This window comes from Seriola lalandi, unplaced genomic scaffold (assembly GCF_002814215.2).
Source record: "Seriola lalandi dorsalis isolate HSWRI2012SDOR001 ecotype SW California unplaced genomic scaffold, Sedor1 jcf7180002054336, whole genome shotgun sequence".
NCBI lineage: Eukaryota > Metazoa > Chordata > Actinopteri > Carangiformes > Carangidae > Seriola > Seriola lalandi.
In genome coordinates this window covers 942,638-956,900 of record NW_019524889.1, presented here as the reverse complement: position 1 = coordinate 956,900, position 14,263 = coordinate 942,638, and the positions used below count along the sequence as shown (strand labels likewise).

The window sequence follows — 14,263 nt, the reverse complement described above, 5'->3', positions numbered from 1 at the left end:
CAGAGCAAAGGATGGCTACTTTGAATAAACTAGAATATAAGACATGTTTTCAGTTATTTCACACTTTTTTGTTAAGTACATAATTCCACATGTGTTCATTCATAGTTTTGATGCCTTCAGTGAGAATCTACAATGTAAATAGTCATGAAAATAAAGGAAACGCATTGAATGAGAAGGTGTGTCCAAACTTTTGGCCTGTACTGTATGTGTGTGTGTGTGTGTGTGTGTATGCACGCACGCACGCACGCACGCACCCACGCACGCACGCACACACACACACACACACAAGGAACCCTATATTTAGTAAAATAGTACTATTTTATTGATAAAAACCTCTGGCTTGGCAAGTGTCAGCTCAATAATGCACGTGACCATGGAAAATAGGCTATTCACATTGTTTTCATAACATTGTGATCATTTGAAAACAGTAGGTTTATTAAGCTGTAGACCAACAGAGGAACAGGTGTTGAAAAGTTTGAAAGATAGGCTTATTGGATATTCTTTATGGCTTTAAAAGTTGTGATTGGATACAGTTAATAGACTCTGGTTTCTGACAGGTGAGTGAATCATGCAGGTTTTTGTCATTTGGACATCTCAAGTTAATGTGAGCATTCACATTTAGAAACTGGCTTGTAGCCTCCAGCGCAGCAGGGTACTTTAGCTTTTTGTTCATTTTGTTGTTTGTATCAGTTGTGATAATTAACATGTCATAGTTGGACTGGCCATCAGGACCACTGTAACGCATTTCAGAGAGAGCTTTTTCTTGCTTTAAGCCTTGCATACATTATTGCTCTGTTTAGAATCACACAGCTGAAGTTTTGGTATATAGCACAGGCTTTACCTAAAAAAAAAATAGCTTGAATGTAGATTTGGCAATATCTAATATATCAACGGAGGATACAGTTACTCTATACTCGGTTGATATATTAGTAGGTATTGCTATGGGCATGTAGTCTTTGTATGCATCCATGGCCTTTTTTTTTTTTTGGGCACCAATATACTGTGGGGGTAATTTCATTATCTTGACAGAAACAGAGAGGTGTGTACATCTTTAAATCACAAGAAAATAAAACTCATGTCAGCAAGACGTAGGTATAGTCATGGCAACATAACAGCAGAAGGATACTGACTAAAGAGAAGAGGGAAAATTGAAGAGGAAAGCAGGCAGGCAGCTCCCAGCTCCCTGCGTGCAGTAAGAGTCAGAGTTCGATACCTTCAACCTGTCTGTGAAGATCGCAGCATGGGATGGTCCATTAACTCAGCAGTGTGCGTGTGTGTGACTGTACATCCCTGCTGCTTCCAGATGGGCCCAAAATGCTCCATCAGAGTGGGATACAAGTCCCCACCCACTGGGACTGGACAAAATCAGTGGCCATGTGCCTGTGTGTGCTGCTTGTGCACTTGTACACATTGCAATTTCCAGCAATCTGAAAATTGACTCAGGAGACAGTGAAGAGACGCCCAGCGTCATCTCAGTGCTGTGAAAAGCTACAGAGGCTGCTGAGCAGAGGTGCTGAGAGTCTTGGGGATTAAGAGCTCAGCTGCATTTAGCTTCCACTTCATCTCATGTTCTGATGAAATCTTGTGAAAAGCTTTGTTTATTCTGAAAGCAGCAGGTCTCTTGCTAAAAGCCTTTTGGAGCTGTGCGCTGGCTGCCTTAATAATTAATCAGTAATATCAAAAATGGATTTTAATACTTTTCCAACATTGTTCATGTATTACATCATAATTAGAAACAAAAGACCAATTCTTTTATAACTCATCACTTATGTTACATACTTTAACATTTGTGTGTGCAATAGAAAATAAATGTGTCCTCAATCCTAACTGTGTTAGAAATAGTATGTGAAAGTGTAGTAACTGAGTAGAAATGTGCACTGATTGTTTTGTGTCCTTTGTCAGGTATTAACCATGGTCCAGTGATAGCTGGAGTCATTGGAGCCCAGAAACCTCAGTATGATATCTGGGGGAACACAGTGAATGTAGCCAGCAGAATGGACAGCACTGGAGTCCTGGGAAAAATACAGGTAAGTTAAGGATCATTTTGGTGATATCCTGTATTTTTCTTACTGTCAACAAATCCCATGATCCTACTAACAGGTATTGGCTGTGTCGCTTAAGCCTGATATGTATATAATTCCTCTATTCCACTGGGTGTGTAGTAGTTTATATTTAGTCAAATTTACATACCCAGGCCTATTGCTGTAACGACTCACGAGCTCAAAGGACACTAGGTGTCAAATAGCCCCTAAAAAATGCCTGTTTAGAATATGCTGTTTTAGGAGTATAGAGCTTTTTCACAAAGAAATTTTACTTGTCATTGCAGGGAAAGCAAAAGTGAAACAAATTTTGTGATTGATAATTCAGTTCAATTAAGTGACCCAGTGAACATGCCAGTGAGCCATGCAGAACATGCACAAATGCAGGACTGAGGAACTGGCTCAACTAAATGGACCGTACTTGTTATGGATGTTATTAGTTACACCTGTGTTTTCCTGCTATGGCATGCCAAAATGTCTGCTGTGAAAAAGGTCTATTACTAAGACAAATAAATCTTTAAAAACAACTCCACCACAAATAAATACGGTGTAATGTCCTCAGAAATAATCAACGGGCTTGGGAAGAAGGGAACAACTTTTATGTCTTTTATCTATGTATTGTTTTTATACCTTTGCGTCTGTGACCGGAGGCATTGTGTTTTCAGTTTGTACGTCCGTCCTATTCTGGTGAACGAGAGCTCTCATTAACACCTTGAGGGAATTTCTTCAAATTTGGCACAAACATCTATGTGGACTCAAAGATGAATTGGTTAGAATTTAGAGGTCAAAGGTTTTCACAGTCTTGTGAATACATTATACACTATATTGCCAAAAGTATAGGCTCACCTGCCTTGACTCGCATATGAACTTAAGTGACATCCCATTTTTAATCCATAGGGTTTAATATGACGTCGGTCCAACCTTTGCGGCTATAACAGCTTCAACTCTTCTGGGAAGGCTTTCCACAAGGTTTAGGAGTGTGTTTATGGGAATTTTTTGACCATTTTTCCAGAAGCACATTTGTGAAGTCACACACTGATGTTGGACGAGAAGGCCTGGCTCTCAGTCTCCGCTCTAATTCATCCCAAAGGTGTTCTGTCGGGTTGAGGTCAGGACTCTGTGCAGGCCAGTCAAGTTCATCCACACCAAACTCTCTCATCCATGTCTTTATGGACCTTGCTTTGTGCACTGGTTCACAGTCATGTTGGAACAGGAAGGGGCCATCCCCAAACTGTTCCCACAAAGTTAGGAGCATGGAATTGTCCAAAATCTCTTGGTATGCTGAAGCATTCAGAGTTCCTTTCACTGGAACTAAAGGGCCAAGCCCAGTGCCTGAAAAACAACCCCACACCATAATCCCCCCTCCACCAAACTTTACACTTGGCACAATGCAGTCAGACAAGTACCATTCTCCTGGCAACCGCCAAACCCAGACTCGTCCATCAGATCGCCAGATGGTGAAGCGCGATTCGTCACTCCAGAGAACGCGTCTCCACTGCTCTGGAGTCCAGTAGCGGCGTGCTTTACACCACTGCATCCGACGCTTTACATTGCACTTGGTGATGGATTGGATGCAGCTGCTCGGCCATGGAAACCCATTCCATGAAGCTTTCTACGCACTGTTCTTGAGCTAATCTGAAGGCCACATGAAGTTTGGAGGTCTGTAGAGATTGACTCTACAGAAAGTTGGCGACCTCTGCGCCTCAGCATCCGCTGACCCCGCTCCGTCATTTTACGTGGCCTACCACGTCGTGGCTGAGTTGCTGTCGTTCCCAATCACTTCCGCTTTGTTATTATACCACTGACAGTTGACTGTGGAATATTTAGGGGCGAAGAAATTTCATGACTGGACTTGTTACACAGGTGGCATCCCATCACAGTACCACGCTGGAATTCACTGAGCTCCTGAGAGCGACCCATTCTTTCACAAATGTTTGTAGAAACAGTCTGCATGCCTTGGTGCTTGATTTTAGACACCTGTGGCCATAGAAGTGATTGGAACACCTGATTTCAATTATTTGGATGGGTGAGTGAATACTTTTGGCAATATAGTGTATATTGGGAACGCCCAGAGGGAATGCATGCTTAGTGTGACCTCATAAAACATGATTTTGGTCATCACTAAAGGATTCATTCACTAATTATGACACGACACAACCTAACTAATGCAAATGTCTAATAGGATAAAAGTGAAGACATTTTATATCCAAACAAACAGTGAAAGACCAACTTCACTGTGACATCATGGTGTTATTCAAAAACACAAGTGGCCATTATTCAACGATGTAACTCAGGAACAGAAGGGGAGATTGTGACAATACTTTGTGCTTTGGCGGCTGTGGCTCAGGAGGCAGAGCGACTTGTCCACTAATTAGGTCGATGGTTCAATCCCCGGCCGCATGTCAAAGTATTCTTGGCCAAGATACTGGCTGTTCCATCAGTGCATGAATATATGAGTGAATGGGGCAAGTATTGTAAAGCACTTTGAGTGGTCAGTAAGACTAGAAAAGTGCAAGTCCATTTACCATTACCACTCGACTTCACTGGTAGGCGGAGGCATAGAAGCGCAAGGAGGTAATCCTAGTTTTCATGGGATTTGTTGACAGTAACAAAAATAACTCCAGTCCTGATTATTTTCTGTTGTGCATTCAAAAACAAAACAGTTTGTTCTCTTTCATAATATTCGCTCGATGTCTCACTATGGGATGCACGCCCCCGCTGCAGCCCTCAGAAGCACTTATCTCATTACGCCAATCCTGATTGGCTGGTGAACGTGTTCGTCCGCGTCAGGTAGTCCCACCTGCCATAAAAATCCCCTGCGGACGTCACCAGTTCATTCAAATACCTCTTCTCACTCGGAGCATATCTCTCGTCCTGAGCTGGCTAGCTTAACTGTCCACAGACGGATCTTATTTAGCTTCCGTCGCCGGGCGCTTGTTAGCTCGGGGCATTTTTGTTGCTCACCGGTCACACCAGATCGGAGTGTTTTGCGTTTTCCTTGCCTTCCGGCTAGGCTAACGCTCAAGCTCGACACCCCACCACGGTGTTCACTTCCCGGGGAATTAGCACACCAGCTAATCTCTCGGTTTTTTGTTAGCACACCAGCTAACCACCTCGTTTCCCTCCCTGCGCACCCGTTTGTGAGGGATGGAGGACAAAACTCCTCACACCAGAGGATACGGAGACTATGGGCCCCGTCACTGCCGCTGTGGGAACAAGATTTCGAGCAGGGATCCACACCAGGTCTGCTCGAGCTGCCTAGGGCAGGAACATGCCCGCCTGGCGATCGATGTCCCCGGCTCGTGTCGACACTGCTCGGCATTTACGCTCAAGAGCCTCCGTAGACGACTAGCTCGCCAAGCTAGCCTCTCCGGGCATGACCCTTATCTCCCCTCCGACGGCCACGATGTTGTAGGTGAGGAGGAGAAGGATGATGCCGCGGCGGCGCCGGAGGCCAGTGTTAGCTGGGGCTCCCAGACCGAACTGGCCTCGGCCGTACCGCCGGAGGACGACGTCCTGGAATTGGACTTCGGGGAGGATGATGAAGAGGACAACCTTTTCATCACCCCGGCCCGGGCTGCGCAGCCTGCGGCCCCCGCCGCCTCTCAAGAGGAAAGTGGGAGAAGCACACCAGCCTCTCCTCTACCCAGCTCGGACATGCTCGACGTGTGCAAACGCGCTGCTGCCCGGCTGGGCATCCCCTGGCCTGTCGTCATAACGGAGACCACCAGATCCCGCTATGAGGGGAAGAAATTACCCCTGGCCAGGAGTGCGGCAAAACAACTCCTCCCTGTCTTCCCGGAGCTGCTGGACGAGGTGGCCCGTTCATGGAAAGACCGCCCGTACAGCAGCAGGAGCCCGATTCCCGGAGCCTCCGCCCTCAACTGCGAGGGGATGGAGGGCACGGGCCTGCTCCGCATGCCTTCAATGGAGCCGCTTGTCGCCGCGCACCTGCACCCCAGGCCGGCAGCAGCGCCATCCAGGGGCCCCAGCCTGCCGTCCAAGTCTGACCGTTTCCAGTCAGCCATGACTGAGAAAACGTACAAGGCGGCGGCGCTCTCGGCCAGAGTGCTCAATGTCCTCTCTCTGCTCACGGCTTACCAGGCCGAGTTGTGTGAGGACTTTGCGCAGTCTCAGGACCCAGCTACGTGGGAGGAAATACCGGTCATCACCGACCTGTGTCTCCGTGTCCAGCGCTGCGCGGTCCAGGCCACGGGGAGAGCGCTGGGAAATATGGTTCTGCAGGAGCGTGCGCGGTGGCTAGGCCTCGCTAACCTGTCAGATAGGGAGAAGGAGGACATCCTGGACATGCCCATAGTCCCGGAGGGGCTCTTCGGCTCCGCACTGGCCTCTATGCAGAAGCCCGAGCCCGCCCCGGCGCCCCTTCATGGTCAGGTAACCCGGCCCGGCTGACAGAGGAAACCCCCGGCCTCAACCGCAGCCCCGCAGGCCCAGCCCGCGCATGCTGCCCATTCCCAGGCCAGGAAGAAAAAGAGAGCGGGGTGACCGCCTCTCTTCACAGGTGATGCAGCTGGTTGTTCCCCGTTCCCCAGCCACACCTGCTTGGCTTCCAAGCGTGCTCCCCGGGGCCCACCGCGCCCCCTTCTCCCAGCCACGGCGGGCTGGAGAGAAAGGACAGTTTGCAGCGGAGGGTTCAGCTGTTGCCCCTCCCTCACGTCCACAAGCACGCACGCACACATGTGTTTTCACAAAGAGTATGAAAATAAAATGTGTCCCGCTGTCGCATCCAGGCCGAGGGCGCAGCATACAAAAGCCAAAAGAATAAAAAATATAAAAACGACGCCTGCTGTCCCGCTCCGGCGAGAAGCTGCCATAGCTCTCACCGGAGCGGAAACCGAGGCAGCCCCGCCGCGGCGCTGTCAGCCCGGGCTGAAAAGCACAGCGCCGCTCGGGTGGGCTGTCCCGGCCCCGCCGCGAAAGGACGCCACCGCACCGCGGATGGCCCCACTCTCGCTGGCGAGGGAGCTGGAGTGTGTATCCAATCTCTCCCTCAGGTGGGAGAGTTGGAGCGCTCTTCCAGCTTCACCCTGGGTGCTGAGGACTCCAATTTGCCGCCGTTCCCCCGCGATTCGCCGGCATAATTCATTCCCAGGCTTAGGGAGAGTCAGCTCGCGTTTTACAGGAGGAAATCCACTCACTGTTAATCAAGCAAGCGATATGTATAGTACCTCCCGCACAGAGTCAGAGCGGTTTTTACTCCAGGTATTTTCTGGTCCCCAAACGGGGGGGGAACCGGAATTCGCCCTATCCTGGATCTGCGGGCTCTGAACAAATATCTCAGGAAATACAATTTCAGGATGCTCACACACGCATCTCTGCTGCGTCTGGTGCATCAGGGCGACTGGTTCACATCTGTCGATCTGAAGGACGCATATTTCCACATTTCAATTTATCCCCCCCACAGAAAGTATCTGAGATTTGCTTTCCAGGGGGTCTGTTACGAGTACCGCGTGCTCCCCTTCGGCCTCTCCCTGAGCCCGAGAGTGTTTGTCCGGTGCACGGAGGCGGCAATAGCCCCGCTGAGTAGACGGGGCATCCGCCTGGCCACATACCTCGACGATTGGCTGCTTCTGGCGCAATCGGAGCAGGAAGCCAAGGCACACATGCATATCCTCACACAGCACCTGCTCAATCTGGGCTTTGTGATGAACGCAGAAAAGAGCATGCTCGTCCCGGCACAGAATATAATCTTTTTGGGATTATTTCTGGACTCGGTGAACTTCACAGTGCGCCTCTCGGCAGAGCGAGTGAAAACATTCAGGACATGCCTCGCGCTTTTTCATCCAGGCACATATGTTCAATTCAGATTGTGTCTGCGGTTACTCGGACTGATGGCGTCAGCCATTCACGTAGTCCGTCTCGGCCGCCTCCACATAAGGGAATTCCAGTTTTGGATAGCCTCATGCGGGCTGGATCCCGTGCGCCATGGCGCACGGAGAGTGTGGATCACACCGGAATGCGCCAGGACGCTGTGTCACTGGCGCGCTCCCTGACCCAAGGGGTCCCCATGGGCTCAGTCCTGTCAAGAAGGGTGGTCACTACAGACACCAGTCTGTCCGCTGGGGCGGAATACACGAAGGCGAGTCTGTGAGGGGCTGCTGGAGTGTGGCTCTCCAACAATCCCACATAAATTTCCTGGAACTTTCAGTGGTGTTCCTCTCCCTGAAACACTTCCTCCCGTCCCTCCAGGGCCGTCATGTCCTGGTGAGAACGGACAATACAACGACAGTGGCGTATATCAACCGCCAGGGCAGCTTACGTTCACGTCGTTACACATGCTGGCACGCAAACTGATCCTCTGGAGCTCCGGCCGTCTCCTCTCTCTGAGAGCGACACACGTCCCAGGTGTCCTGAACACGGGCGCGGACCTGTTATCCAGGGGCACGCCGATGTACGGGGAGTGGACTCTGCACCCAGAGATTGTGGAACAGATTTGGACACGGTTCGGCCGGGCCACCGTAGATCTGTTCGCCTCGAGAGAAAACTTGCGGTGTTTTACTCTCTGCACAGCAGGGATGCTCCTCAGGGCGTGGATGCGCTGGCGCACGCCTGGCCGCGCGTGCGTCTCTATGCGTTCCCCCCACTGGCCCTGATACCCCCCACTCTGGCCAGAGTGAGGGAACACGGCCACAAACTGGTTTTAATAGCTCCACACTGGCCCGCAATGCAGTGGCTGGCGAAGATTTTCCAGTTGCTGTGCGCTCAGCCTTGGCAGCTCCCGCTGCGCCGGGACCTGCTGTCGCAGGGGGCGGGGTCGGTTTTCCACCCGCACCCGGAGCGCCTGGCACTATGGGCTTGGCCCCTGAGTGGTTCAATCTGTCAGCTGTGGGGCTCCCACAGCGGGTGATTTCCACAATACAGAGCGCTCGAGCCTCTTCCACCAGGTCTCTATATGACTGTAAGTGGAGAGTTTTCGAGAATTGGTGTCACAGGAATGGCCACATTCCTTTCCAGTGCCCGGTGGGGGTGATATTGTCATTCCTGCAAGACCTGATTGACAACCGGAATGCCTTCTCCACGGTTAAAGTGTACTTGGCGGCTATTTCCGCGTGGTAAAAAAAACGCGAGCCAACATCTGCTGGTTTGTCAGTTTATGAAGGGAGCTTGCAGGCTTCTCCCCGTGTCCAGACCACTGGTGCCTCCGTGGGACCTGGCTGTGGTTCTGGAGGGGCTCGGGGGTCCTCCTTTTGAACCACTGGAGAAGGCGGACCTAAAGCACGTGTACCTCAAAACAGTGCTGTTGCTGGCTCTGGCCTCGGCAAAGTGAGTCAGTGACATTCATGTGCTTTCAGTGCATCCATCATGCACTCATCTTTTCCCAGGGGATGTGAGGATGATTTTGAAGCCCAATCCGGCTTTTGTGCCGAAGATGGTTGGCTCATTTTCTCCTATTGACCTTGCGGCCTTCGCTGCCTCGCCAGGGGTGCAGCGACCGCATGTGTTATGTCCAGTTCGTGCTGTGCGCACTTACATGGACAAAACAGGAAGCTTCAGGAGGAGCGATCAGCTGTTTGTCTCCTGGGCTGATCCCCATAAGGGGAAACCTATCACGAAGCAACGTCTGTCCCACTGGGTGGTGGAGGCGATTGTTTCTGCTTACTCGAGTCAGGGTTTGCAGCCTCCCGGAGGCCTGCGTGCGCACTCGACTCGGGGTATGGCTGCATCCTGGGCCTTGTTCAGGGGGGTTTCTGTTCAGGACATTTGTGCTGCGGCGAGATGGTCCTCGCTGCTCACTTTTGTTCGATTCTATATGCTGGACGTTTCCGCTCCGTACGTGGCACGGGCGGTTTTGCAGTCCTGATTGGAACAGAATATCTTCTCTGATGGTTGGTGGACGATAGATAAGCTTGTCTGGCAATACGGGAGCTACCATATCCCATAGTGAGACATCGAGCGAATATTATGAAAGCGAACTTAAGGTTATTTACATAACCCCGGTTCTCTGAGTAATATGAGTGAGATGTCTCACCAGACAACCCTTCTTGCTTGGGCGAGTGAGAAGAGGTGCTTATCTTGAATGAAGTGGTGACGTCTGCAGGGGATATTTATGGCAGGTGGGACTACCTGACGCGGACGAACACGTTCACCAGCCAATCAGGATTGGCGTAATGAGATAAGTGCTTCTGAGGGCTGCAGCGGGGGCGTGCATCCCATAGTGAGACATCTCACTCATATTACTCAGAGAACCGGGGTTATGTAAATAACCTTAAGATTCTCTGTATCTGTCACACATCACGTTGTGTTTGAAGTTGACTGTTTCTTTCAAAGCAGCAGTGCTTTATTTTCAAATGTAGACATTTTAAATGTCAGTGCAGATGTTTAAAAGATGAATACTCCCTCTGCTCATGCTGTTTATGGCAGCAAGGACATCAAATCATCTCAGCATCATGTGACATCTTCAAGTCTTACATTTGCAAACTGCCTGAGCACTGATAAGTGTTTTTTTCACCTGCATGATGTGTGGCTGTGAGAATCATTCAGTCTTCAGAGGGCTATATTACACTTCACAGCCTGCACACATCTGATAGAGCCATCTGCTGTGCAGTGTAGCACAACTGTAGCCCAACTGCAGTACTTTCAATTGCATTCCAAGATTGCCTGATGATATTTCAAGATACGCAGAGGCAACACTATGAAATGTTGAGTCCTTCCAAGGTAGTATACAGTTATTTCACATCTGTGCTCATTTTACTGACAATCCCTAATTCTAAAACCCAGAGGACATTTTCCTTTCAGTGTTACTTTTTATATTTTGTCATATGCTATGTTGTCTGGAAGCTGCAGTGTTCTGGGATGACTGCTGAGCTCTTTATCTGCTATAATCCTTAATGATAGGATAAAAAAAATATATAGTGGGGGCACCTGTGAATGCAGCTCTACTTGATATGCATATTTTTGCAGTCTAAATCCTAACATTCAGGTTAATTTCAGACAACACTTTTATATGCAATTTAAATCCGGATTTTGTCTGCTAAAATACAATTGCTACTTATGAGTTAATGGTCAGCAGACTTCCCCTCAGCTCCTGGAAATGTTTTCCTGTAGAGAGCTGAGTATCTTTGCCTGCAGGAAGTTAATCCAGTTGTGTAAGATAAGCAAAATGGATGTTACCCATCTGGTTCTCCCTGTAGGTGACAGAGGAGACAAGTCGCATCCTTCTTACCCTGGGCTACATGTGCTCTTGTAGAGGCATCATCAACGTTAAGGGCAAAGGGGAGCTCAAGACCTACTTTGTGCACACAGAGATGACCCGCTCACTGTCCCAAGGGAATGTAATGCCGTAAGACTGGTTCACACTATGCTGAATTTACACAGGCACAAAGCACAGACATTCATTTCCAATTAATGGAGGTTCGATCTTCTCAATGCCATTGTAGCAGAAAAGTATGAGGCACAAAAGAATTGGATCTGCATCGCAAGGAAAAAAATTATTTTAATTTTGCATTGCAAGTTACCTATGCCACAGCTGTAGTATACATTTTGTCACTTATGTAACTGTACAGCAGGTAGGCAATAACCCCTGAAATATTTTGTAATTTGAATGTTGGATCCAGAAAAGCCACAGTGGCTCAAGTCAGTCAGATCTAATATTGTACAAGTTCAGTCAGAGAGAATAGTCTAAAATGATCTAAATTAGTATTCTGACTCAGTTCTGGGAGGCTTGTGGCATCACTTTGAGATAAAAGCCTCTTTCTATCCAGGTGCATCTAAAACAGAATCTGCAGTCTGTTCATTTTACAGGAAACGGTACATTTTGGATGTCAAATGATGTACAGTACAAAGAGAGAAGCAAAGTGTGTTGCAACAGTTTTCATATCAAGGCCTCTTGAAGAGCATTTGTGCATCCAAAAGACAAGAATGTTAGAGTGAACAACAATACAAACACATCATGCTGGTGAACTTTGTGTGCCCCCAACTCAACCAAATTTGTACCAAGTGATACAAAAAAAAAAAAAAAAAAAGTCATAGATCTGACGATCTGATATTAAACTGAACGCAAAGTATAGAAGGGAAAACTGCATGACCACTGTTGCCAAGATGAAGCTGGTCTTGTTTAAAAAACACAGACCGCCAACAAGGAGACACGCATATGTGTACATAAGTCCATCAACCTTGTTAGAAGCACGAAGTCTTGGATGTATTTTACAGGTGGTCTAGGACCATGAAACGCATTGAAAAAAAAGAATCTATGAATATATTATGATATTCATGTGGGGCAGAGTTTCCCAAAACTGTCTTTGCACTTTAACCATCTTGTCTCCACTGAGTGTTTACACAAAACTATAAATAATCCTTATGGCATAGGTCAGGGTTTGTAGCTTTTCAGACCAAGCTGAGAGGATCAGATCTGAGCCGTATGGATGTAATAGTCAGGTTAGAGTCAAACTACTGGATAACAAAGAGATGAAGATGATTTCAGTGTGAAGACTTTAATTTTGGGAAACCCAAGCCTGATCTGTACAGGGTAGCTTTAGAGTGCGTATGGTATGGTGGTTTTGTAAGAAAAGAAAATACTACCAAAAAAGTGTTTTGATGTTTTGATGATGCCATTGTTTTTTGTAAAAACTTCATTAAAATTTCTATGTATTTCAATTCTATGGAGTGAATTTTTGATTGTAAGGTTGATTTACAATTAACAGCAGGATGATGAAAATGCTCTTGCACACTGGATTGATATTCTTCATCAACCTAAACTGGTCCGTGAGAAGCTGTTGCATCACAGCGATCGAATGCACTGATGACATCAATCCAATACAAAGCTCACAACTAGAATAAGTTCAACATTTTTGTGCCTCTGGACTGTGGTACGCAATTGACATTGGGCAATGCTGCTAGTGAGCAGATTGACATACAATATTATCTAAACTTATCCAGGCCAAAGATGAATCACAATCTTTGTCCTGTCTGTGTTAGAATACGGTCTCCATTTTTTTATGTTCCATTGTATGGAACCACATGTGTCCCCACTGGTCTCCATATTGATAGGAAATTAATAATGGCTAACCTTCCACCGGATATGCATCAATGTTTGTCAACATGCGGTCATTTGACGTCACAGAGTAGTGCCACACCCCGGAGGATCCAGTATTCTGGAGGAAGTGAAGTCTTCAGATCTACAGCTGCGATGTAATTCATATCTGTCCTAACCGGCTTCTTGTAGATTGGACAGGAGTAGAGGCGGGAATCCTTCATACCTGCAACACAGAAAAATTGAAAAGTCTAAAGTGGTAACAGAAAATGGAGCAACAGCTGGTAAAACTGTCTCTTAATTCAACATGTGTTTCTAGAATTATTTCATGTTTATGAAGTATTGAATGTCATGCCATCACTCATCAGACTCTACAACACCACAGCACCCACTACCTCCCATCTTTACCGATTGAGACCCACAACCATACTTCACTCAGTTAAACATCACGAACATTGCACATCTATATGCACACAGATCTATTTTATTGCATCTATAATTCCTATTTATATTAATTTATCCTATTGAATTTACAGTGCATTCAGGAAGTATTCATACCCCTGAACTATTTGTACACTTTGTGTTCTGATTCTAAATTTAAATTTTTTTTTCTCATCAATATACACTCAACAACTCATCACGATGTGGTGAAAACATGTTTTTCGAAAAATTTGCAAATTTGTTCAAAATTTCAAAAAACTGAAATCTCTCATTTACGAACATATTCAGACCCTTTGCTGTAGAACTCCAAATTGCACTCAGGTGCACCCTCTGTGCTTTAATTATCCTTCAGACATGTCTTGAATGGAGTCAACCTGTGGCAAATTGCATTGATTGGAAAGGCTCACACCCCTGTATACAAAGTCCCATAATTTACACTGCATGTGAGGAGAGAAACCAAGCCAGGATGTCAGGGGAACTCTCTGTAGACCTCTGTGATAAAATTGTGTGGCGAGGCTTAGATCAGGGTAATGGTACCAAACCATTTCTAAAGCTTTAAGTCTTCTCAAAACATGTTTATTGAGGATGGATAGATGGGCAAAAAAATAAGTTTAAGTTAAAATTAAAAATTAAAATTAAATCTACAACACAATGTGTGCAAAAGTGAAGGGGTCTGAATTCTTTCTGAAGCCACTGTAAATCAAAACATTAAAATGTGTTTTTATAAAGTCAAAATCTGCTCAAATCATACAAATGACTCTGATTACGAGAACATGTGGTTATTTACCACTAC

General features: G+C 47.1%; 2 protein-coding genes across 2 annotated transcripts in view; one reads left to right on the top strand and one right to left on the bottom strand.

Moving 5' to 3' along the window:
* Positions 1-12,653, top strand: part of LOC111655934 (adenylate cyclase type 2-like) — a 67,171-nt gene extending 54,518 nt beyond the window's left edge. The window contains exons 21-23 of the mRNA XM_087174291.1: positions 1,304-1,382; positions 1,869-2,027; positions 11,192-12,653. Coding sequence (XP_087030417.1) covers positions 1,304-1,382; positions 1,869-2,027; positions 11,192-11,344 — 391 coding nt within the window. The 3' untranslated portion in view covers positions 11,345-12,653. The remainder of the gene's footprint in view (positions 1-1,303; positions 1,383-1,868; positions 2,028-11,191) is intronic.
* dnah5 (dynein, axonemal, heavy chain 5) overlaps positions 11,476-14,263 on the bottom strand; it is a 96,360-nt gene continuing 93,572 nt past the window's right edge. Inside the window, exon 88 of the mRNA XM_087174306.1 lies at positions 11,476-13,255. Within this exon, the coding sequence (XP_087030432.1) occupies positions 13,104-13,255 (152 nt within the window). The 3' untranslated portion in view covers positions 11,476-13,103. The remainder of the gene's footprint in view (positions 13,256-14,263) is intronic.